The following is a 23,176-nucleotide window of genomic DNA, read 5'->3' on the forward strand; positions in this document are numbered from 1 at the left end:
CCGTGTCTCGCTCGCCGCGCACCACCGCCCCGTGCTCCTGCGGCCCATATGGGCCCGGGCGCCGTTCAGCACGAGCACACGTGTCTGCCACGAGCACCAGCACTCGAGCAGCCCGCCCTCGACACCCCCAGTTCCATCCCAGTCGGGCTGGTCCAAGGTCAAGGACTTTTTCAACCCGCACCTCCCGATGTCGCATCTTGGCGGCCACTCCCACTCGCATGCGGCTCCGCACGTGCACTCCCACGGCGCCGACGCCTCGAAGCTCTACGACACCAAGGACTGGGCCAACGAGGGCGTCAAGATCACCTGGATAGGACTCGGAGTTAACGTCACCATGGCTATCTCCAAGTTTGCGGGCGGGCTCTATTTCCACTCGCAGGCGCTCATTGCCGACGCCGTGCACGCCGTCGGCGACCTTGTTTCCGACGTGCTCACGCTGTCCACCGTCAAGTACAGCAACAGGACCCCGAGCGAGCAGTATCCGTTTGGGTTCGGCAAGGTGGAGACGCTTGGTTCCTTCTTCGTGTCGGCCATTCTGCTGTACGCGGGGTTCCAGATCGGCTGGAGCTCGCTCATTGACATCTTGACGCCCGTCTTGCCGCACAGCGTCATGGACGCGCTGTCGTACTTGCCCGTCCACTCCCACTCCCACAGCCACACGCACGACGCAGGGCACGTGCACGACGCTGCGGCGCAGGCCGTCCAGACAGCAGACATCAACGCCGCGTGGCTGGCGCTGGCGTCCATCGCCGTCAAGGAGTGGCTGTTCCGCGCAACCCGCAACGTCGGCGCGCGGCTCAACTCAAAAGTGCTGATCGCCAACGCGTGGCACCATCGTGTCGACTCGCTCACGTCTGTTGTGGCGGTGCTCACCATCTCCTCGGGCTACTTCCTCAACATCTACTGGCTGGATTCCGTGGGCGGCCTCATCGTGTCGGTGCTGGTGATGAAGGTGGGCATTTCGGGGCTGTTCCAGTCGTTCAAGGAGCTCATCGACAAGGCGCTGCCATCGTCGGACCCGCGCTACCAGAGCCTGCGCGAGCTCACCGACGCACAGCTTGCCCGCGAAAACAGCAACCTCAAGGTGAAAAAACTGTCCGTGCTGCCCTCGGGCACCAACCTCAACGTGATCGTCGACGTCACGGCCAACCAGAAGGACTACACCAACCACCTCACCCTCGAGCAGATGAGCCACATCGGCGAGAGCCTGAAAAAACAGCTCAAGTTCAACCACGAAAACCTCAAGACCGTGTCGGTGCAATTTGTGCCGCACGAGGACAAACACTAGATTCTGTATTAAATGCTACTTTCTGAGCCGTTTTTCTTGCCGCCTTCTGCGACAAGACGTCCCGTAAACACGTCCATCTGCGCCGGGTCCACGCCAAAGCCCAGCTCGCCCGTGGTCACGTACACGTACAGCTTGTGCGCGGCGAAAAAAAGCGCAACTACAAACGCCCCCAGATACACCTTGAAGAACTTTTCCACGCTCGCAGCGCCCTCGACGGGCAGCACAGCGATCCACAGCTGCGCCACCAGCACCAACACGCCAAAACCAAAGCACACGTACGCACCCCACAGACCGGTGCGCGACACGTAGCACAGGTCACGTGCACTCTGCCCGTGCGCGGCAAGGCCGCTGCGGAAGCGGACCAGCGAGAACCCGATCGAGCACCACGTAAGCAGCGAGCTGAGCCCGGACAGCGCTAGCAGCCACGAAAACAGCACCTGTGCGCCGTTGCCGACCAGAGACACGTAGCTCAGACACCCGAACGCCAGCGTCACGCCGATGGCCACCATTGGCCGGCCCCCCTGGTCGACAAAGCCAAAGCACCGCGGCGCCATTCCCGCCTTGGCCAACGACACCAGCGTGCGCGAGGTGGCGTAGATCGCCGAGTTCCCCACCGACAGGATGGAAATCAGAATCGCCACGTTCATGATCGACGGGAGCACAGGAATGCCAGCGTTGCGGATTGCAATCACGAACGGCGAGCTGTTGGCGCTTCGTTTGCTGAGAGCCATGAGTCGCGGCTCGTTGTATGGCACCAGCAGCCCCACCAGCGTGAGAGAGCTGATGTAGAAGAACAAAATCCGCCAGAACACCTGTTTGGACGCCTTGGGGATCGACTTGATCGGGTTTGGTGTTTCTGCTGCACACAGGCCACACAGCTCTGTGCCACTAAAGCTGAAGGCCGCGGTGACAAACACGGCCACAATGCCCTTGAAGCCTGCTGGAGTGAACGGTCCGGGATCTTTCCAGTACCGGTCGAGAATGGCTGCGTGATGGGGCACTCCGCCGAACAGGATTACAAGTCCCGTGACCAGAAAGCCCAAAATAGCTGCGATTTTAGTCACCGAAAACAGCACCTCCGCAAGGCCGTAAATCCTCACCGGCAGCATGTTGATCAGGATCATCATGACGAAAAACGCCGTGATCAGGTAGCCGTCGCCGATTGGGAACCCGTCCCAGAACTTGAACGTGATGGACGCCGCGCTGAGCTCGAGCGGCAGCAGCACCAGCCACTGCATCACGTAGTTCCAGCTGATGGCAAACCCCCAGCTTGGGTCGATGAAGGTGGTGGCGTAGTAAGAGAACGCCCCGGGGACAGGGAAGTTGCACGCAAGCTCGGCCAGAGAGTGCACCATGCAGAACACCATGACCGAGATGAGCGAGTAGCAGATCAGGATGCCGCCGGGGCCACCGTCTCTGAGCGATTGGGCGGAGCCCAGGAACAGGCCCGTGCCGATAGACCCGCCCAGCGAGATCATCTGCATTTGGAACGAGCCGAGCTGGTGTTTCAGGGGCACGTCGACACCGTTGGTCACGGTGGCGGGTTTGAACGTGGCTAGTGTGCGGCGCAGCCAGCTGGTGGAGGTCTCTTGCTGCTCGAGCTCGACGACACTGATGCTTTTCTCTGGATCCATTGTTTTGGGCTAGCAAAGCCAACGTGTCGGTCTTATATAGCGCATTTGGTGATCTGTTCTGCTGAGGTGCTACCAATTTGAGATTCTAGTGATTTACACAGATATTGGCAGAAAAATAAAAAAAAAATAATTTAATCTCCCCAGCATGTCGCTCAACACCTTTGATGCAGAAACAGCAGACAACCTCGAGGATATCGAGAAGCAGTTTGCCGTCAAGGCCGTCCAGCAGATGGAAACGTACTGGAACCTGCTGCAGTCGATTCCCGGCAGCAAGCTCAAGCTGACCAAGTACGACGACGAGATCGTCGAGGAAGTGCTAAAAGACTTCCCGGAGTTTGGGTCCCCCGAGGGCGTTGCGAAGGTGAGCGAGGACGACATGAAGTCTGCTGCCGGCAAGGCTCGCTGGAGAAACTTTCTCAAGAAGTTCGAGAACAAGGTGCAGGACTACAACTTCGGCACGCTGCTTCGATCGGACGCCTCAAAGGAATACGACCAGCACGGAACTATATTTGTGGTGAGACTGCAATTCTACGCGATTGAGATTCTTAGAAACAGATACGGCTTGAACGACTGGGTGTGCCAAAAAAAATAAAAAAAAAAGACATAGATGATATTTTAATCCGTCGTATTATTATGGGTACACAATCCGCCTAGTTCATCTTCTTAACCAGGTCGTTGATGTAGTGCTCTCTGTTACCAGTAGATCCACCCTGGATGAAGTGCTGGAACTTTCTTCTGACACCCCAGCCGCCAGATGGGTTGGACAGCTTGAATGGCCACAGGAAGTTGTTGGCCTGCTTGAAGTTTGGACCAACGGTGTAGATCTCGTGAATCAGGTCCTCAATGGAGATGATACCGTATTTTCCGAGCGAAGCCTCAATGATGGCGTTGTCGGAGAGAGGAATTCTTTGCTTGTTGACCTTACCGTAACCTCTCTTGTAGATGAGGTGTCTGATGGTGGAGAGCGATGGGTAACCGTAAGCAACGTATGGCTCGACCAGCTTGATGAGCTCGGAAGTGGCCTTGGTGACCTTGACGAACACACCGGCGTTGATTTGGGTCAATCTCAGCAATTGCAACACCTTTCTTGGCTTTGGAGCAATCTTGTTAATACCCTTGATTCTGACGACAAAGACAAGCTTTGGCTCGGCCTCGACGTAGTACGAGCCGTTAGCCTTGGCCTCTCTCTTGGCAGCAATCAGAGCTCTCTCGGCGTCGGCGTATTCCTTGGTGTAAGCCTCGGTTCTCTTGAAGATAGCGGCTCTTTTTTCCTTGTTGGCCTAAAAAAGTTAGTAAGAATGGAAAAAAATTTCGACTTCCCAAATCAGTCCCGAAAGATGGTTAACTAACAAGCTTCATTGCCTAAGCTAGCCGTTTCAATAAAGGTTTTCATCAGCTGATGGGAAGTCTCAAAGCTTATACATACGGCCTTTCTTGCCTTCTTCTCGGCAGCGACCTGCTCAGCAGTCTTGGCAGCCTGCTTGGACTTCTTGATTTGAGATTCTGGTTTAGCAATTCTAAAGGTTAGTAGCGGGAATCCAGAGTAAGGCCTCTGGAGGTTGCACGTGTGAAACGCAATCTCTGCCACATTCCCCGCCAGGAACTGTCCCCAAAGAACATTCCCAGCCTGTAATGTCTCCAGAGAGAGGAGGTAAAGCCTGGCTCTCTTTGGCATCATTTTAGCTGCAATCGCTTTGCGCGATACGCAGCAGTACCACGTCCGAGGACATGAACAGGGTGTCAGCTGTATCCGGTACCGGATTACAGGGCGTTTGACAGTGAGATAAGTACGAGGAGTGCGGGCCTGCCGCATCGCTTGTAATAATCTCAAGACCACGCCGGAGGCGTGAGTGTCATGTCACAACAAGAACCGTCCAGATCCTTGCTCGTCAGCTATCAACATACGGAGCAGCCATTGTGTAGTTGGATGAGAATATTTTTTTTGAAAAATTTGAAGAGTGGTGAAAAAAAACACAGCAGACAGCTCTGCACGTGATACCAAAAAAGGGTACACAACCCTGTCGTCGCGTCGATGTTACACCCCAAATTAAAATCCAGGAACGGCAGCACAGAATCATAACAAGCCCGATGACCGAGGTTATGAGCCGTGGAGCGTTCCTTTCGAGTATGTAGGCCCCTTCCATACTAACACCCAGACGAGAAGGACTACAACCATGCTACCGACAAGCAGTACGAGATCCTAAGACAGAAGGCCGACAGAGCATACCAGCAGAAACAGCACTTCTCGAGCGAGTCGCAGCGCGCGTACAAGCAGGGAAACGGAGCTGCCGCAAAGGAGTTCTCGGAAAAGGCCAAGAAGTATGCCCAAGAAGCTGAAAACTATAACCGGCAGGCCGCAGAGTACGTGTTTAAGGAGAACAACCTGGACTCTGACTGCAACGACATCGACCTGCACGGTTTGTATGTGAGAGAAGCCCAGTATATCCTTAAACAACGTATCATCAACGGTATCAGCAGAAATGAGCACCATCTGGAGTGTATTGTCGGCAAAGGGCTACACTCCAAAAACGGCATAGCCAAGCTGAAGCCTGCTGTCGAGCAACTTTGCAACGAGGCCGGCCTGAAAAATTACATTAACCCAAAAAACACCGGTGTTTTGATCATTGAGCTGGCTGGCGCTCGAATTCCGGCCTCTTGGAGCGACATCAATCCAAACGGCATTGGCGCCATGAATGAGCACCAGAACGTTCCAGACGACGACCACGTCCAATTGCAAGGAGGACAGCCGTACCAGCAGCAACCGCAGTATCAACAACAACCGCAGTACCAGCAGCCAAATGCCCACCAGCAGTCTATGTTTGAGCAACTCAACACCCCGCAGAACCAAAAAATCGCTGTGCAAATCTTCAAAGCAATATGTGCTTGTCTTAAATAATGTATTTTAGATAGGTTATCAATCTAAATTGTGGGGGGGGCCGCTTGGCTAATCTTTACCAGCCACATCTGTGGCGCTGCATAGTGCTGTATTTATGTAGCGCAAAATCCGAGTGGCGAAAAACATTCCAGCTTATGGTTGCAAACAAGATAAGAGAGCTGATCTCGGCTACTCGAAGGTCTGCGCGGAACATCCGCCAGGCGCTCGATGACGTTGCCGAGCAGCTGGTCGCCAAACAGCGGCAACGACAGCTGGAATTACAGCTCGAACGCGTGCCGGTTCGAATTCCGACAAAGAGTCATCCTCTGGCCAACCGCAGAGCTCGCGGCGTCCAGTTTGGCGCTTTTGCCGGTTCTCAGCGCTATTATTCCACCTCACGCAGAGTGCCAGTACATTTCCGTGCGGTCTCAAGATCCTCTGTGTCGTCTGTCACCAGAAACATTGTATATCAGGTGCAGCCTTTTAGAGTTACATTCCGAGCCGGGTGCAACTATGCGCCTTCTTCACTATATTCCAATTTCGCCCGTCACAATGCGAGAATGTATTCCACCTACGGCCAGACCTTAACGTCACAGGCAGCACAGAATCTTTCGCAGGGACTCCGTGCCTCGTTTCTCAAGGGCCACGAGCTGCAAAGCAAGCTGATGGGAAGAGACTCCAACGGCTCGCAGAACGTCAACCAGCACTTTGTTGAGCACAACATGCAACTTGCCAGAGCCGAGAGTGAGGTGGAGGGCTGTGTTGTCGAGTTTAGTCTCAAGTGCCACGAGCGCGCACTGCCTAAGAAATTCCTCTTGGACGACGAGATTATGCAGGAGTTTGAAAACGCCTATCTTGTGAACGAGTTCCAGTACCGCATGCTGATATTGAACGACATCAAACGTTTGAAGGAGATCATAGGCGTGACTGTCATCGAACATCTGGAAGATAGGAACCTTATCCGATGTCATTTCCCCAATTGCGACGTACCCAAGATGGAGACCATGCTTGCCGAGTCTGGGATTCGAAGTGGCGTAGTCAAAGCCGTTGAGAGCCGCTCTGTATCTTTGTCTAGCGATGATGTTTACTCGCTCAGCTTCGACTCATGCGATTCCCCAGATTTTGACAATTTCGACGACTTTCTTTCCTCAGACTCTTCTGCTTCCGAAGACGATCCGCTCTTCTTTTTTGACGAGCATCCGGTGCTTTCCTCCAGTGAAGGTTTGGAATTTCTAGCGCCAGATATTCCTGTAAGTGAGATCTACAACGACATGGACGCAATTATCATGGTTGAGGACGGGACTAGGTAAGTTACATATGAATTGATTTTTGAATGAGACACGAAACCCGTGCACCACTCTTTAGTGTAAATAGATAAATAAATAAGTAGGTGTTTTCTTGTCAATTTATTTGGAGCTTGACTTCTGCTTCCCATGGCACGCAAGAAGAACAGAAAGCAAAAGATGTCGGGCAGCGAGGGCACCGGAAATCCTACAAACGAAATCGAAACCGCCACTTTTGAGCGTCCCCAAGAAGAGGATAATGAGACAAAAGAATCGCAAGAGTCCCAGGAACTCAATGCTGAGACCGAGTTGGAAGATGCGGGACCGGAAGAGAGTGGTAGGCAGAATGATGGCGAGTCTGCGGCTGATTCAAAGCAAGACTCAGAGGCCGAGTCTCACGACAAGTTCAACGACGCTTCTGGTGTCACTCATTCGAGCAATGAGACCAAGGATGCCGATGTTGAGCCTGAAGTTGCTCCTGTTGAAGACAGAGAAGACGAGTTGGAGGAATATCTGCCTGCGCCCACTGAAAATGACCAAACTAGTATGTCCACAGCTAAATCCGTCACAATGGAAAAAACAGATAGTTCGGTCAAAGATGATCCACAGAATTCCGCTTTGATAGCAGAAGCCGGCAGCTTATCCCCAGAGGTTACAACCGAGAAGTCTGTTGCAGAGGGCAAACCGGCAGCTCCAGAGCTTCCTCCTCGCGAGCTTCAGGAACCTGGGCATCGCGATGAAGAGCCTGTTGTGATAGCCTCTGACGACAACATTCCACAAGAACAGAATGGGGAGGAGAGACAGGATTCGGACTATTCAATGAAGAGGCCAGTGAAGACGCTGAGGAAATGGTTTGCGTTCAACATAAAGGGCCCAGAGGATTCCAATGATAACTTTAACGAAGTTATGAGCGAGCTTGCCGGCCCCCGGAATCAAAGTTTGGCATTTTCACGATACTGGGAGAATGTTGAGGACCTCAAATCGCAGTCCACCAAAGATCGCGAGCTGCTGAGTCAAGGTGCTAACGGGATCAAGAGAACCTTCAACGAAATCAAGACAGGAATTGAGTACACTAACGACGACGAGCTAGTAAAGAGAATAGACTGGGAATTTTGGTCCGAAGTGATTAATGATTATAGTTCTGTTCTTGAAAACAAATCAGAGGAGCTAATTGCCAATATCACGAAAGGAATACCGCGAGAGCTCCGCGGAATGGTGTGGCAGGTGATCTGCAATTCTAAGTCAATGGAACTGGAGGAATTCTTCCGTGCCAACCGCAATTGTGAGAGTCAGTACCAGAAACTGATCAAGAGAGATTTGGCAAGAACGAGTTTTGTGACTAATAGCGCTGTCAGAACGAAAATTGTCGACCTGTACGAGATCATTAAGGTGTACAGCATATATGACAAGGAGGTGGGCTATACTCAGGGAATGGCATTTATCACGGTTCCTTTACTCATGAACATGGAAGCCAGTGAGGCATTCTGCATGCTAGTGAAACTCATGAACACATACGACTTCAAGCAGCTCTTTGTGCCTCAAATGCCTGGACTCCACTTGAAACTGTACCAGTTTGACAGACTCATGGAAGACAAGCTGCCTGAACTGTATTTGCATTTAAAACGAGAAGGTGTGAGGTCCTCGATGTATGCCACCCAATGGTTTTTGACAGTATTTGGCTACAAGTTCCCATTGGAAATGGTGTTGCGCATATACGATATTGTCATTGCCGAAGGTATTGAGTCCCTTCTCAAATTTGCTATCAACCTGATGATGAAAAACCAAAAAGAGCTGCTGGAATTGAGTTTCGATGACTTGCTACCATTTTTGAAAGACAAATTATTTTTCTACTACGTTGACAACAGCGGTGACGATAACGCACGAAGAACGCTGGCAGATGGCTATTCAAACAGAGAAATCTCCATTGATACGTACAAACTTGAAGATTTTGTGGCCGACTCAATGGCCATCAACATCCTCCCTGTGAATCTTAAAAGATACGAGGCAGAGTTTCTCGAAATCCACAAGCTTGAAGGCGAGATGGAAACCGAAATTTCACAGCTCAAGACAAGAAATGGCCAGCTTTTGCGAGACATAAGGAATATCGAGGCAGCATATGCTACCCTTAATCGGGAGCACGTAGAAATTGCCAACGAAATGGTGCAAGGAAAAATGGAAATTGCTCATTTGCAGGACGAAAATAGGCAACTTCAGGAACAGATCGACGAACTAACAGAGAGGCTTCAAAGGCTGGAGAACCAAAACGACACGAACGTCGACTTTACCGGCGAGATTTCCAATAACATGAATATGGAAATCCAAAAGACCATGGAAAGAAATCTCGAGGTTATGGAGGAAAATCGGTTGTTGGAGGAACAACTCGCGTCGGTCACGAAGGAGCTTGCCGACATAAAGGCCGAGATCAGCGAAGCGAAGGGCAAGTGGTTCAAGAAGGGTGGCTTTTGGTAATGCGTATAGAGGCAAAATACATCTTTACACGGAGACAAAAATACATTGAAAAATACAGTAATTTGTTGCTAGCAAAAAAGTGTGTGCGTTAACATGATTTTGGCGCTCAGAAATGCTATCAACGGCGCGAGGGCCTTTTCTAGCACAGCAAACACACTGGGTCGCAACTATAGACATGTGGTTGATCGCCAACTGAAGAAGAAAGTGGAATACAAAGTTGGTGATTTGAAGCCAAGAAACTTGAGAATCCCTTCTGAACCACCTAAGTATCCGCCCTACCCCTACGGGGAGTCTCCTATTTTTAAAAGAAGTAATCGCGGACTGTTTGGTGGTCAGTTCATCGTTTTTGGAAACAAAGTCTCGGAACATAAAAACAGGGCACGCAGAACATGGCTTCCGAACGTGGTGAAGAAAAAACTATGGTCCGAGGCTCTGAACAAATTGGTGCCTCTTAAGCTGACTGCACGTGTTTTGAGAACAATCACAAAGGAGGGAGGTCTGGATAACTATCTCACGAAGGATAAGAAAGCTAGAATCAAGGAATTAGGTCCTTTCGGATGGAGACTCAGATACGATGTCTTGATGGCCCAGGAACGTGCCAAAAAAGCTAGCGTGAAGAACTACGAGGTGTTGAGTGACGCGAATGGAAACGAGATTAAAGTATACTTCAAAGGAACGTACAACGGAGAGTCGGTTTCTTTGTTGGTTGGCAGAAGAAAGCTTCTACAGAAACTGTATCCCTTGGTGAAGCTGCACACGCCAGGAAACCTCAGATATGCCGCATTCAACAACAGACGCAAGAACGCACCTTTTGACGAGCTTCTCAAAGAGTTAGAGCACTACAAGGTGGACCTGAGCGACGTTATCGTGAAATAGATCATATGTACATAGACATCCGTACACGGAAAGTATCACAATATTATGTGATGACAAAATTTCACAGTCACGGACAGTGGTGTAGGGGGTAGCGTTCAAGGGGTGGTTCAAATTCGTCAGAAACCCGTACTGTAGGATGGCAGACATTGGTACTGAATATGAAAATTTTCACAGAAATTGAAAGAATACACTTTACACATCGAAATGGCTAAGTCTGGTACGTATAATTAGACACATAAGAGAGACACCAGAACGCCGAGTTGATGCGAAAGACATTGGGATCACTTCATAGGCCAGCTGGATTTGGATACCGACTATACAGACAGAGACTCATTGAATAAGACGATCAACCTCAGGGTAATCAAGACAGCTTCCATCCCAAAACCAGAATCCACGAACGCCATACAACAACTTTCCATCAGAAACGTTTTGCTGTCTTTCAAGCACAGTTTCGTACTAACCCTCAGGTATCGCTGCTGGTTTGAACAAAGGTCACAAGGTTGAGGCCAAGGAAGTTGCTCCAAAGATTTCCTACAGAAAGGGCGCTCTATCCAAGAGAACTGCTTTCGTGAGATCTCTCGTCAGAGAAGTCGCTGGTCTCGCCCCATACGAAAGAAGAGTCATCGAGCTCATCAGAAACGCTGGTGAGAAGAGAGCCAAGAAGCTCGCCAAGAAGAGACTCGGTACTCAGAAGAGAGCTAAGGCCAAGGTTGAGGAGATGAACAAGATCATTGCTGAATCTAGAAGACACTAATTGCACAGTATTTGATACGAGCTAATAAAATATAGTATGTGGTGCGAGGAGTAGTTTACAAACCGTTTAGCCTTTGGCGATCCGGGTGTGAGTCTTGCCAAGGAAAATTCTGTAGACGTGGGAGATTAAGGCCACATGTTTAAAGCCGTTAGGACGCGCAGCTTGCGTTTCTACTCTGACAATCACCCTCCCTCGTACTTCAGGAACCCGGCGGAACCGCCCAAGACGCTGGAAGAGCTGCGACGGCCAGCGATGGGACTGCCAGAGACCCAGATCTCCAGCTCTCAAAAGCTGAAAAATCTCGGGATCGGGTTTGGGATCGGGTTCGCGTCGCTCACCATCAGTGTCACGCTGGGCATCCTGCTGTACGAGCTGCTGGAGAAGCTGAAGGAGAACGAGAGACAGCTTGCCTTACTCCGCAAGAACCAGAAGGAGATGCTCATCCAGATGCAGAACTACAAGAAGAAGATCACACTTGCCTCGGTGGAAAATTCCAAGAAACATATGATGACCCAGGGCAAGATGCAAATGCACATAGCACTACTGAGACAGCAATTGATAGACCAAGGCATCGATCCGGTGAGCATCGACGAGGCTATAGAAAAGTTCGAAGAGAATGTCCGCATGGAAACCACACCCACCACGATCAACCTGTGGGTTCCAGGAGAATCTCGTTTGAAATCACTAATACCGGACGCTCACGAATATACCAAAAATAAATGAAATAGGGGTATAAAAGGAAAATTTTCGCATAAGAAAGTTGTTTTTCTAAAAAATGTCTTAACTCAAAGGCGCCCATTAGAGTCACAGGATATGGTTGTCAGTTCATATTTTGTGCTCGGGTTAGCCTAAGATCATCGTGTTTACACCGCCATTCAAACGAAGTCAGGCTTTACCGGCTCCGTGTGGTCCAAAACATACATCTACCTCACCAACTCTGCGTCCAATTTTTCCTGCGTGCGTTGCTGTACTTTCAACGCAAGCAGTCGAGGGATCGGACAGCAGGGCGATCTCGCGTCCTGACCATTTTCTTCGTAGAATTTTGTGCAGCACTCGTACAACTGGTCTATCAGTTTAGTGCATCTTGACTCGTTGTAGTTGTTTGCTTTGAGACAATCTGTGACGTTAGTCCGGCTCGATGCCTGGTCTACTCACCTTGGATGGCGCAGGCTTGTGGTTTGCAAGGGTCTCCGCAAGAACTCATGTATTAATTGTCCTGGCTAGTTGCTCAGTTATATACTATTTTTCAGGTCGTGCGCCGCCTCTTTTGACCAAGGGGAAATTGATGGGTCCTATTTAAGGGGCTAAGAGGGAAAAAACAATTGTTTGGCCTATCTCTTTCCGCAATTTCCAAGAATCATGTCCGAAGATGTGCCTGAAGAGCTTTCGTCGGCCGTCTCAAGCCAGTCCTCCATCATAAAGCCTAGCATTCTGCCCTCAGACACACGGTTTTTCACTTTCAAGATATTTGGCGGAGCTGGTCATAATCCTGCGCCCATCAAACTCGAGGATGTGATTGTGGCTGGGTCGAACTTGGAGCTTCTAGCAAACGCAAACACGTGGGGGTTGCTACAGTTTAGATTACGGCGGCAATCACTCAAGAGATTGCATCAACTCTATGGTTTATTACTTGATCTATGGAGCTGGGTCCAATGGACGCTGCTAATCTTGGATGTGTACTTTTGGTGGCTTGTCTACTCTCTAGGAATTTTCACCTCGTCTGTGGATAAACAGTTGGAGCCTGGAACTGCGTTTCCTCAGATGTCCAACGAACCTCCATCTAGAGTTAGGAGAATATTGCAGTTACGTACCACAATTGGCAACCACGCACTAGCGCACTCGCTGGCAACAAGCATACCAAAGAGCCAACTGAGGGTCAGACAAGCACTGGCAGGGAAACGGGTCCCCAAACATTTGATGGTCATCTACGAATTGAATCCGTTGGTTGTCCCCCCTCCCAGAGAATTGCCCACTCCTTACTTGACGGCCGAAAAAAAGATTGTGGTCCCCGATAAAAAAGTGATTTCCCAGGTGCTATCGGAGAGAGCCGAGTGGGCAGCGGCTCATCATACGCACAAGGCCTCAGAGGTTATGAGAGTATGTGCGGAATCTGCGAGGCTGGCCTCATGGGCGCTATTCTCAGGAGTGAAGTACCTCACGCTCTACGAAAGAAGTGGCAACCCGTGGAAAAATTTGGAGAGACTGGGGTCAATGATTCAGGCAGAGATATCAGCATTGAGTGACACCGATTCTTTGAAGAAGACCTGGATTAAGCTGGTAAGAGTAAACAACGCCGAAACCATTACAATAGAGAACAACGAGATACACCATGAATCGCCGGACAGATCATCAGGCGAGGAGAGTGGGCTTGCAAAAATACAGCCGGCACCGGCCAGCTCGCAGCTGGAATCGGCCCAAATCTCAGAGACTTATAGTGCTGGGGACGGACTGACGATTATGTTGGTGAGTGAGGAAGATGGTGGGCAGAGAATGGCAAAGATGGTCAGAAAGTTTGTGCAATTCAATGGCAACGTGTCTGACGTAGAGTCGTATGTAGATAAGGAGCTGGCTGTGCTGGATTCGCCGGAACTGATCATAAAGTTTGCCAGAAGACGCGGAATGCCACAGTCTCTAAGTGGGGCGCCAATCTACAACTTTGAGAACCGTCCGTTGTTTGCAGTCTCACGGGACCACACCAACTTCCCTTTCTTCATAAAAGCTGTCGACTTATACTCGCAAGCCACAGCTAAAAAGGAATAACTTTCTGCACAGCCGTAAATATTAGATGTCCTTATCGCAAACTCTATTTGCCTTCTAATTATTATCCCTTTTTTAACCATGTCTGCGAATTTGGTTGCCGAGCCAAAAGTAAATTCCTTTGAGTTTGTGAATCCCGAGGACACATATGCTTATCGCGAGATCAACTTGGAGTCTTCTATCTTCAATGAGGCTGGGGAGTCATTATCGCCCTCTCTAATAATTGGGAGAGCGAGTCACAAAGGCGAGAAGTCAGAAAGACAGGAGAGGCAGGACAATTTTCTTGTTAATGACGCTGCTGTGAGTGCCAATCACATTCTAGGCTATGTGACTCCTGTTAGCGACAGCGAAAAATCAGCAATCTATATCAAAGACGTTTCCCAGCACGGGTCTTACTTGCTACGCTACGGTACATCGGATGCTTTAAGATTGAAGAAGAATGGGGGCCGCATTATGCTGCGCAATGGCGATATCATCGGGCTTGTTGTTCTTGGCAAGTGCCGAGTCGATGATCCATTCGAGATATTTAGATGCACCAAAGTGCAATTCCAAGTGGTGACAGACTACCGAACAAGACTGCGTGCCGTTCGGCTCAACCGCAACGAGTATATGAAGCTGGCTAGTGAGAAGCCCGAAGAGGATTTGTGGGATTGGACATTTACCAATTTGACCAAGAACGAGGTCGCGTTTGGAGGACTCAAGAACGAGCATTTGGAAGCGCTCTGTGACATGTGCAAGACGTCTGAGCCGCGAATAATCGAGTCCAGATACATTGATATAGACCCTGAGGACTTTCATGAAGAGGTCTCAGACTCAGGGAGTGAGATGGAGCGCGGATGTGCGGAACATGAGACAGGTTTCTGGGTCCACGGTTTATCAGATTCTGACAGCGAGGAGACGCCTAGCGAGGAGTTTGACTCTGACCACATAGTTGAGCTTGTGTGTGAGGAAAGCTGCAACCTGTTCAGCAGCAACGAGCAAGACTCGGACTCTGCTCCTGAAGAAGAGGCCATTCTCAAGGAAGTGATTGCCGAACACGTGGAAATTGCGTCTGAACCAGAAAAGGAGCCCGAGATCAAGATTGAGTCGGACATGGAGGAGCGCTCGTGCAGAAAAAGATCGATCTCCGACGCGGCTGTCACTGTGTACGAGATCCAAGAGCAGGAACCAGTGAAGAAAACCAAGAAAGTGCAGGCCAAGCCGTTTCTGGCAGGCCTTGCGTTTGGCTCGGCACTGACGTTTGGTGCCCTTTCCGTGTTCGGATCGTACATTGAATAAATGATACCCAGAATGTTATGTTGTTGCTATTTTGTCTATTATATCAAACTATGTCCGTGTTTTTTATAATTATCGACTTCCAGTTGGATTTGAGCACAATGGCTAATTCGCCCAGCGAGAGTGCGCCCACGCCCACTGCAAGCCCTAACCACAGCCCGAACACGTTCATGTTCCAGCTGAACGCCATAAGCACCTCGAAAGGCGTGGCTATTAGATAGTAGCATACCATGCTGAGCAGCGATCCAATCCGCTGCCTGCCCTGGCTTCGTAGGATGGCTGCGCAGATGACGTTGATACAGTCCAGAAACTGGTTGAAGGCAACCACCAGGAACAGCTTGCTGGCGTTGGCAACGAGTTCTGGATCATTGGTGAACAGCTTGGTGAGTCTGGTTCTGAATAGCGCCATCCAGCAGAAATTGAAAACACTAAGGAAGCAGGCCGCAAACAGTGACACGGCAACGGCAATCTTGTAGTTTTCGGACTTGGCTCCGATGATGTTGGCCAGCCGTGTAGAGCAGCAGATACCGACTGAGAACGGGATCTGGAAGCCGAACGACGCGACGGTTGAGACGATCGACTGCGAGGCCAGTTCCAGCGAGCTGAACTTTGCCGACAGAAACGTGATCACTTGGAACGCAAAAGCCTCCGACAGGATCATGAGAACGCCGGGAAGGCCCAGAAAAAAGAACGGGGCCCATTCGGAGGTGAGCTGGCGGAAGGTGGTGTCATAGTGCCAGCATTGGTACCCGTCGATGAACCAGATGTAAAGGCATAGAGAAGTGGCAATCAGCCAGTAGGTTGACACAAATGCTAGCGGAGGTGCCAAAAACCCGATTTGGGGAATCAACAGATGGTTCAGTGCGACGCTGACGGGCACAGCGAGGAATATTATTCTAGTGGGGGCACTGAACTTGTTCTGCGACTGGAGATATCTTTTGGAACACTCAAACGTCACAATAGCAGGAATGGCAAAGGGCATCACACGGAGATATTGCGCACACAGGCTGGCCAACGTTTCATCTCGAGTGACCATAAAGATAGCCGATTCGGCATTTAGCCAGAATAAGCCACTTGGAATCAAAATTAGCATCAGAATCACAGTACAACGTTGGTAATACAGTCCCACTTTGGGGTAGCTGCCTGCTCCAAAAGCTGTGGAGCACAAAGTGTCCATGGATGTGGAAAATCCGTTCACTATCACAGGTCCTGTGACGTAGAACGTAGTGAGTGATAAGGAGCATGCCGAGAGATACGTCTCCCCGAGCCTGCTCGAGAAGTAGATAGGAATCATTATCTGGAAAAGATACTGGAACACGAAGGTCAGAAGCACTGGAATTGAATTGGTAACCACATATCGAGCCTCATTGGAAAACGTGGTGTCTGCGGGCGAAAGCTTGAGTGCATCGGGCTCCTGCGTGTACAGCGTCGCGGGAGATACAGAAACCAGCGGCGACGATTCATCAGGCGTCTTGGACGACATAGTGGACTGGGGTGCAGATGGAAGAACGAATTTTTTAGCGGATAAGATTTAGTGCCGCTAGATAACGGTATCTGGTGCAGAGGTGGCGGAAGCAGACGCTAATAGTGGAATGGCGTCAGATCCGAAAGGAGGGGAGAACAATGAACAAAGATAGTGGCTTATGGGCTGTGCCTCGGTTCAGGGGATGAGGTGCAAGAATACCTTGACTTGAACGAACTTTTGGTTTTTAAGAAATATCTATAATAAAATCAATAATAATCGGTGAATAATAAGTATGGTGTAGTTGAGGGTCCATGGGCGAATACGCCAGGCTATTGAGAAGGATGCCGAGCACATTCTCTGAGTTTATCATTACCAGCACATTTGAATTATATGTTTATATGACGCAGCCAGTGCTGGTAAAGCTCCCCCCCTTTTGTGCTACCACCGGTTTAATTTTTCCCAAAATAATTATTTTATTCAATGAGTTCGCCGTTTTCTGGAAGAGCTGGCTTGCGGTCACCGCGCAAGAAGCGGCTGGAGGACGAGGATCTGCGGCTAGCAAAACTGCGCAGTCCCGCCAAGCGGTCGATGGCGGAGCTCAATCGCGCGGCAGTGGAGCGGGCCACGCGACTCAAACTGGAGTCTCTGCAGGACGACGAGGGAGAGATCGACGCCGAGGAGATGGCTCTGGCAGACCGAATAATTGCCGAGAGCAAGAAGGATGGGCTGACTCCTTTGGAGCTGGAAGAGAGCGAGCACGAAAGCGGCGAGGAGTCGGTCAGCGAGTTCGAGGACGATCCGATGGAGGAAATTGACGATGGTGTTTCAGACGACGAGTTCAGTGGAAAGCGAATATGGCGTCCACGCAGGGCTGCCCAAAAAGCGTCTCGCGCTTCCAGAACGCCAGAAGCGAGCGTGGTGCCGCTCAAGGAAACCGACCTTAAGCCGCTACAAATGAGCACGGTAAAGCTAATGGAAATTCCCAAGATCGACAGAACCGAGGATCTGCTGCTGAACTTTGCGGACGAGGAAAAGTCGCTTTTCTACGACGGCCACGAGGGCTACTTTGAGCAGCAAAAGCTGAAAAACAAGAAGCCCGGCACGGCGTCCATGGCTCTGGCTCCCGAGCTCAATTACGAGGAGTATGAAAAATACAGCAGAATCCTGGAAATGTCTGCTGAGCATCAGATAGAAAAATTGAGCAATTACTACCGGCTCCAGTTTCTGCAGTGGACGTTTGAGCTGCAGCAGGGCTTCAATCTGGTTTTCTACGGTGTTGGCTCAAAACGTCTTCTGGTGCTTGAGTTCTTGCAGCAACATTTTCTGCCCGCGGTGCCCGGTGCAAAGTGTCTGGTTGTCAACGGGTACAACCCAGACTTCCGTCCCAAGACGCTCCTGTCGATGATCCAGGAGACCGTACTCGGGGTAAAGAATCCCATAGCACCACATATTCACGAAACACTGTCCAACATTAAGCAGAACTTCGCACAGAACCGTGACCTTAGGTGTGTCCTGCTGGTGAACAACATTGACGGCGAGGCGCTGCGCACGGACAGAATGCAGCAGATTTTGAGCGAGATCGCTGCCATTGAGCAGGTGCATTTTCTGTGCACCATGGACAATCTGAACATGCCTATTTTCTGGAACTCCAGCATGCATTACAACTTTAACTTCATCTGGCATAACATTACCACATATCAATCGTACAAAATCGAGAACGGGTTCAAGGACCCGCTCGGACTGGGCAAGAGCAACAAATTTGTTGGCACGCAGGGTGTCAAGTACGTTTTGAGCTCGCTCACGGCCAACGCCAAGAACCTGTACCGGCTGCTTATTTTGCAGCAGCTGGAGAAAATCGATCTGAGCGTGAGCCACGACGACCTCGACAAGAGAGGCGCCACAAAGGGCAGCACCAGATACAGCCTGCTGCTCAAGGAGTTCTACCAACAGTGTTTGTCGGAATTTATTACTTCCAGCGAGATATCTTTCCGCACGGTTCTAGGAGAGTTTGTGGAGCACAAAATGTGTACGCTCACGAAAAACTCTGCCGGAGCGGAAATCTTGTACGTTCCGTTCACGGTCGACGAGATGGAGAAGCTGCTGGAAGAGCAATTTGTATAATTAGCTGTGTTTTTTGAACTGGAACTTCGACCGACACAGTGGACATGTAGATGAGCCAGAGCTCTTGAACCATCTGTACAAACAGGCCGAGTGGAAGTTGTGTTTGCACGTCGGACAGACTTTGTTTGGCGTCGAATGGTCGATCACGTGGACGATCGAGTAGCACACGGCACAGTCGTCGTAGTTGTCGAAGTTGGCCTTGACGTTGTTCTTGAAATGCTGGATGGCCTCTAAAATGGTGCCGTTCTGGAAGTTGATCACGTATTGGCACGAGAGGATCCACGATTTCCATTTTTTCTCGTCCACCCCGATCCTTGCTGTTCCGTTCACGCTGATCGTTGACAACGGGTAATTTTTCGGCAAGACAATCGACATCTCCAGTTTCTGCTCGTCGATCTCGTACACGCAGCGCACCTCGTTCGTCGTTCTGTTGAGCCGAATACTAAACTCTGGGTCCTCAATACTGTCCTTTTTCTCGAGTCCCGCAAGCGTCTCGTCGATCAGCAACGGACTCACGTTCTTGACAATGAAAGTTTCAACTTGCAACTTGTGCTGCTTGTTCCTGATCGACTGGAACCAGGTCTGGACAGTGTTCCCGCCAATGTACTTGCAAACCAGATACATCAGATGGTATAGCAGGTCGTCGCCGTCACTATCGATGACGGAGTACTCCACCAGTGCGCGTCGGTTGTCCTCTGTAGGCTTGAGGTCCATATCGAACAAAAAGTCCAGGAACTGGCCCGTACGGTCTTCGCCGAGCTCCAGGATGTAGTCCTGGCGAATTTTCTGTGTGATGTTTTTGAAATGGTCGAAAATCAGGTACCAGCTCCACAAATATTTATTGGTTGCAATTTCGCTTTCGTCTGGTAGCAGCACGATATTTTCGAGCAACAGCGCCGGAAGTTTTGTTTCTTCGTCCTGGTTCAACGTCGCCTCTACGACGAGCACGTCTTGCAGCTCCGGAATGACTTTATGCAGGAGGAAAACGGCCAATTTCTGCACCTGTGTGTTGGAAGAGGAGAGCAGCACGAGCAGGTCGTCAAATCGCTTCTTGTAAGCTGCTGTTGGCACCTGGTCTCTGAAAACACGTGTCAGCAGAGCCAGCATAAGCTGACCGGTCTGGCCGGACACAGGAGCAAACAATAGCTCCACCAGGTCCGCATAGACATCTTCCTCATCCCAATCGATCTGATGCTCATGAAGCACGCCAAAAAGTTTGAGCGAGAAGCATGCGAGGGCGGAGTCGTTACCGCCCGAGTTGACAATGCTTAGCGACTCTGAGCACAGCGTGGCACCTAGTGCAAATACCTTCTCACTAAAATCGGACGGGTAGTTGACGTCGCAAACGCAATAAATCTTCTTGATGTAGATCTCAACAAATTGGCACAGCGCAATTCTGACCGGCACAAACGACGGCTCGTACGCGTCTTCCGATTCTGGCCAGGTGGCTAATCCGTTCAGCATCATGCCGAATCTCTGGGCCGGAAAAAGCTGAACGTTTTCGCCAACAGTGTCCAGATCTAGGTCTATAAGCATGTTGAGCATGACGAGGCCCTGTAGGCCATTGGTGGTGACGGTTTGTCCGCGAATTCGTAAAAGATCGGCGCACGCCTGGTTGCGCACACGGTCAAATGCGGGGGCAGTCAGGAATCTATTGGCGCTGGTGGCTAGGATGGCTAGTCTCACGGGGTCGGACACCCTATTCAACTCGTAGCTGTTGAATGTCGACAATTGCATGGTTTCGAACAATTTCGTAAATATCGTGACCAGAACGCGTGCAGCGTAGAAGCGTATCGCAGCAGAGGACTGAAGATGTGCCAGAACGCCCGAAAAATCGTCCTTCAAAAACTGCTCGAACAGATCTATGTCGAAATTTAGCTCGGCACAAACGCGTGAGCAGAAATCGAAAGTTCGGTTTTCCTCATCCAAAAGACCTAGAAACACGTAGTCCATAGCAACTTCACCTACAACAGCCAGCTGAAACGCCAGCTCGCAGGTGAGAAGCCCCGTCCTGGAAGCCAATCCGAAATAGAATTCGATCTTCTCCAAAAAGGGTGCAAAACGGTCTGCGGCAGTCAGCTCCCCTGCTGGAAAAAGATAAACCCCCAGTCCCAGCTTATTTGAGACAACAAGACGGTGGTCCACATTCTGGACCAGCTCAGCCAGCTCGTCAACCACATTTTCCGGTAGCATTTTTGAGACAAGCTGCGGTTTGGCAGCCAGTCTCTCCAGAAGTGCGGTTCTGTCAGCCTCGCCCACAGAGCTCACAAGCGACGAGATGTACAGCTGCTCGAAACCGTGGTCGTCAAGGTTTTGCTCAAGTTTGTCCAACAACGAGTCGACCTCAGCACTGCCCACCCGTTTCCAGAGCAAAGCCAAGAACTTTTCGTCTGCAAACGCAAGAAAAACGTCGTTCTGGTAGTGCCGGTTGCACTTCTCCAGAAACACCGCCGTGTCGGCATCAGAGAGCTTTCTGAACATGTTCCGAAGAACATCTGGCGTGAGGAACTGAAACACGTAGTCGTCGGTGTCGGGCGCGGCAGAGTCGGATTTCTGGTGGATATAGGTGCTGACTTTGTCGCATCTGGCAGGATCGAAGCCGGGAATGTCAGCAATGTACTTTAAAAACAGCTCCATGTCATTGCTGCTGAGTTTTGCGGCAATGTCGTTGACGGCGTCGTAAACATCCACATTCAACTGGGACTTTGCGATGTCTACCAGCAGAGCAAAGACAGGCTCCAGGAACGTCGGCGTGACGACTTTCGACGCGTCGCCGACGAACGACTCAATCTGCGAGCGGAACTGCACACTGTTCGTCCGCACGACGCTCTCGATGACAAAAATCGCCAGCGAGGGTGGCACGTACTCGTCCTGCAAATCTGTGAGCGACTCGACCGCGTTGGAAACCAGCTCCTCGAGCAGATAGGAGCCGACGTGGAGCAGGAGGCGCGCATAGTTGTCGACGAACACAGCCGTGTTTTTCACGACTAGACCGAGGTCTACAAATTCCACGGCGCGACCCGGCAGAGCGTTGAGGATCTCAGAATTGAGATCTAGCAGCACGTCGCCGTCGTCCTCGACAATATTGGCAACGCCGGCCATCCCAGAAATCACATTGGCGGGGAGTTTGCGCGAATCCAATGCCGGAACTAGCACTTTGAGCACGCGGTCGACACCACAGGCATTTCTCTCGCAGTAGCCGAGGTAGCAGATCCATGCGTGTTGACAAAAAACGGCATGTTTTTCAGACATGACGTCGTTCTCAAGGATCTCTAGCAACGAGCTTCTGTTCTCGTCCTCCTGGGGCAGCAGCGGCAGCAGCGTAGCCACCACCGAGTAGTAGTGCGGATCCGAGTTCAGAGAGCCCAAACGCAGCAATTCGAGGATGCGTTGGGTCGCCTTTCTGATGCCAACGATAGTATGCGAGTCCTTTTTAAGCAACGCGACGACGGCTTCAAGCATAGGAATTATGATGCCGGAGTAAAGAGCCGTATTTTTTTTCTCCAGATTTAGACCCCTGATAGCAGCTTTGGCAAGGCGTTCGAACAGCAAACCGTCCAGCCCAGTCTGTAGTAGTCGCTGGAGCAACGTGTACATGCCACCTTTGATCTGGAGGTCTTTGGACTCGAAAAACGAGATAAATTGGTCGGATTCAAGCAGCTCTGATAAAAGCGTCTCGTCGAGCTGTATTTCGCCGCTATTCTGTCTGGTAACCAGACTGATCAGCATCTGCACTCCTGCGTGCACCGTACGCAAATACTTGATCTCACTCTCTTCCTTGCCAACAAATCGCTCGTCCGAAAGCGTATCTATAGTCTCGAAAAGAAGCAGCTGGTGGCAATAGTTGAGTAATTGCTGGGCAAAGATTTTCCACAAATTGTTGGTTTTCACCGGAGAGTCTCCGAAAGCTGCGGAAATTGACGCCATAGTGCCCTTGGAAACAACACGGTCATTCTCAAAACACCCGCTCATCCAGATCCCCACCGTGTCGCGCAGATACTTTACGTATTTCTTGCCGAGAAGCGCCACCAGCTTCGACTGGATCTGATGCGCGGTGAGTCTAACCTTTTTCGAATTGTCTGTTGACAGCTTTGCGTACAGCTGGCACCATGATATAAGCACAAGCTCGTCCTGCAATTCGGCGCCGTTGGAGTCGACAATCGAGTACAGATCGACAATTGCCTTTTCTCTTGTGGTATCGTCTCTCTTCAGAAGGGCCTTGAATACGAGCTTGAGCTTTGCGGAGGATAGAAGATTCGGGTCTGGCACGCCCGTGATGTAGTTGAGCGAGACCTCATAGCCATTACTGCCGAGTCCCTGGGACTGCCCAAACGATCCAAACGAACGAAATGACATATTCAAGTTTTTTTCCTGAAAAA

At 50.6% G+C, this 23,176-nt stretch overlaps 15 protein-coding genes across 15 annotated transcripts; 10 read left to right on the forward strand and 5 right to left on the reverse strand.

The window, feature by feature from the left end:
* Positions 1-2: 2 nt before the first annotated feature.
* On the forward strand, positions 3-1,288 carry OGAPODRAFT_103715 (uncharacterized protein; the record flags this gene model as incomplete). The annotated part of the gene is made up of 1 exon (XM_018353198.1): positions 3-1,288. The coding sequence occupies exon 1, from the start codon at positions 188-190 to the stop codon at positions 1,286-1,288; it is 1,101 nt and encodes a 366-aa protein (XP_018208975.1). The 5' UTR covers positions 3-187.
* Positions 1,289-1,296: 8 nt separating this feature from the next.
* On the reverse strand, positions 1,297-2,922 carry OGAPODRAFT_52178 (uncharacterized protein; the record flags this gene model as incomplete). The annotated part of the gene is made up of 1 exon (XM_018355728.1): positions 1,297-2,922. One exon carries the CDS (start codon positions 2,920-2,922, stop codon positions 1,297-1,299), a length of 1,626 nt encoding a protein of 541 aa, XP_018208976.1.
* Positions 2,923-3,065: 143 nt separating this feature from the next.
* OGAPODRAFT_103717 (uncharacterized protein) lies at positions 3,066-3,514 on the forward strand (the record flags this gene model as incomplete). The annotated part of the gene is made up of 1 exon (XM_018353199.1): positions 3,066-3,514. A coding segment is annotated over one exon (449 nt), but the record flags the coding sequence as incomplete, so codon positions are not given.
* Positions 3,515-3,572: 58 nt separating this feature from the next.
* Positions 3,573-4,597, reverse strand: OGAPODRAFT_14987 (uncharacterized protein; the record flags this gene model as incomplete). The annotated part of the gene is made up of 2 exons (XM_018353443.1): positions 3,573-4,202; positions 4,349-4,597. The coding sequence occupies 2 exons, from the start codon at positions 4,595-4,597 to the stop codon at positions 3,573-3,575; spliced, it is 879 nt and encodes a 292-aa protein (XP_018208978.1).
* A 271-nt stretch (positions 4,598-4,868) lies between these two features.
* Positions 4,869-7,142, forward strand: OGAPODRAFT_96100 (uncharacterized protein). Its single transcript, XM_018357879.1, has 3 exons — positions 4,869-5,047; positions 5,079-5,779; positions 5,950-7,142. Exons 1-3 carry the CDS (start codon positions 5,011-5,013, stop codon positions 7,105-7,107), a joined length of 1,896 nt encoding a protein of 631 aa, XP_018208979.1. The 5' UTR covers positions 4,869-5,010; the 3' UTR covers positions 7,108-7,142.
* An 814-nt stretch (positions 7,143-7,956) lies between these two features.
* On the forward strand, positions 7,957-9,525 carry OGAPODRAFT_36956 (uncharacterized protein; the record flags this gene model as incomplete). The annotated part of the gene is made up of 1 exon (XM_018355332.1): positions 7,957-9,525. A coding segment is annotated over one exon (1,569 nt), but the record flags the coding sequence as incomplete, so codon positions are not given.
* A 70-nt stretch (positions 9,526-9,595) lies between these two features.
* On the forward strand, positions 9,596-11,211 carry OGAPODRAFT_17565 (uncharacterized protein). The gene is made up of 2 exons (XM_018355199.1): positions 9,596-10,642; positions 10,893-11,211. The coding sequence occupies exon 1, from the start codon at positions 9,643-9,645 to the stop codon at positions 10,423-10,425; it is 783 nt and encodes a 260-aa protein (XP_018208981.1). The 5' UTR covers positions 9,596-9,642; the 3' UTR covers positions 10,426-10,642; positions 10,893-11,211.
* Positions 10,889-11,179, forward strand: OGAPODRAFT_52350 (uncharacterized protein; the record flags this gene model as incomplete). Its single annotated transcript, XM_018355739.1, has 1 exon — positions 10,889-11,179. A coding segment is annotated over one exon (291 nt), but the record flags the coding sequence as incomplete, so codon positions are not given.
* An 87-nt stretch (positions 11,212-11,298) lies between the features above and the next one.
* Positions 11,299-12,361, forward strand: OGAPODRAFT_17567 (uncharacterized protein). Its single transcript, XM_018355200.1, has one exon. It carries the CDS (start codon positions 11,315-11,317, stop codon positions 11,900-11,902), a length of 588 nt encoding a protein of 195 aa, XP_018208983.1. The 5' UTR covers positions 11,299-11,314; the 3' UTR covers positions 11,903-12,361.
* OGAPODRAFT_103731 (uncharacterized protein) lies at positions 11,299-12,383 on the reverse strand (the record flags this gene model as incomplete). Its single annotated transcript, XM_018353200.1, has 2 exons — positions 11,299-12,296; positions 12,335-12,383. 2 exons carry the CDS (start codon positions 12,381-12,383, stop codon positions 12,103-12,105), a joined length of 243 nt encoding a protein of 80 aa, XP_018208984.1. The 3' UTR covers positions 11,299-12,102.
* Positions 12,384-12,538: 155 nt separating this feature from the next.
* Positions 12,539-13,939, forward strand: OGAPODRAFT_96103 (uncharacterized protein; the record flags this gene model as incomplete). Its single annotated transcript, XM_018357880.1, has 1 exon — positions 12,539-13,939. The coding sequence occupies one exon, from the start codon at positions 12,539-12,541 to the stop codon at positions 13,937-13,939; it is 1,401 nt and encodes a 466-aa protein (XP_018208985.1).
* Positions 13,940-14,017: 78 nt separating this feature from the next.
* OGAPODRAFT_10644 (uncharacterized protein) lies at positions 14,018-15,214 on the forward strand (the record flags this gene model as incomplete). Its single annotated transcript, XM_018353228.1, has 1 exon — positions 14,018-15,214. The coding sequence occupies one exon, from the start codon at positions 14,018-14,020 to the stop codon at positions 15,212-15,214; it is 1,197 nt and encodes a 398-aa protein (XP_018208986.1).
* Positions 15,215-15,257: 43 nt separating this feature from the next.
* Positions 15,258-16,694, reverse strand: OGAPODRAFT_103734 (uncharacterized protein; the record flags this gene model as incomplete). The annotated part of the gene is made up of 1 exon (XM_018353201.1): positions 15,258-16,694. The coding sequence occupies one exon, from the start codon at positions 16,692-16,694 to the stop codon at positions 15,258-15,260; it is 1,437 nt and encodes a 478-aa protein (XP_018208987.1).
* A 755-nt stretch (positions 16,695-17,449) lies between these two features.
* On the reverse strand, positions 17,450-23,153 carry OGAPODRAFT_78310 (uncharacterized protein; the record flags this gene model as incomplete). Its single annotated transcript, XM_018356443.1, has 1 exon — positions 17,450-23,153. One exon carries the CDS (start codon positions 23,151-23,153, stop codon positions 18,798-18,800), a length of 4,356 nt encoding a protein of 1,451 aa, XP_018208988.1. The 3' UTR covers positions 17,450-18,797.
* Positions 17,649-18,797, forward strand: OGAPODRAFT_51785 (uncharacterized protein; the record flags this gene model as incomplete). The annotated part of the gene is made up of 1 exon (XM_018355713.1): positions 17,649-18,797. One exon carries the CDS (start codon positions 17,649-17,651, stop codon positions 18,795-18,797), a length of 1,149 nt encoding a protein of 382 aa, XP_018208989.1.
* Positions 23,154-23,176: the final 23 nt, after the last annotated feature.

The sequence above is a fragment of the Ogataea polymorpha genome (assembly GCF_001664045.1).
Source record: "Ogataea polymorpha strain NCYC 495 leu1.1 chromosome Unknown OGAPOscaffold_7, whole genome shotgun sequence".
NCBI classification, from domain to species: Eukaryota; Fungi; Ascomycota; class Pichiomycetes; order Pichiales; family Pichiaceae; genus Ogataea; species Ogataea polymorpha.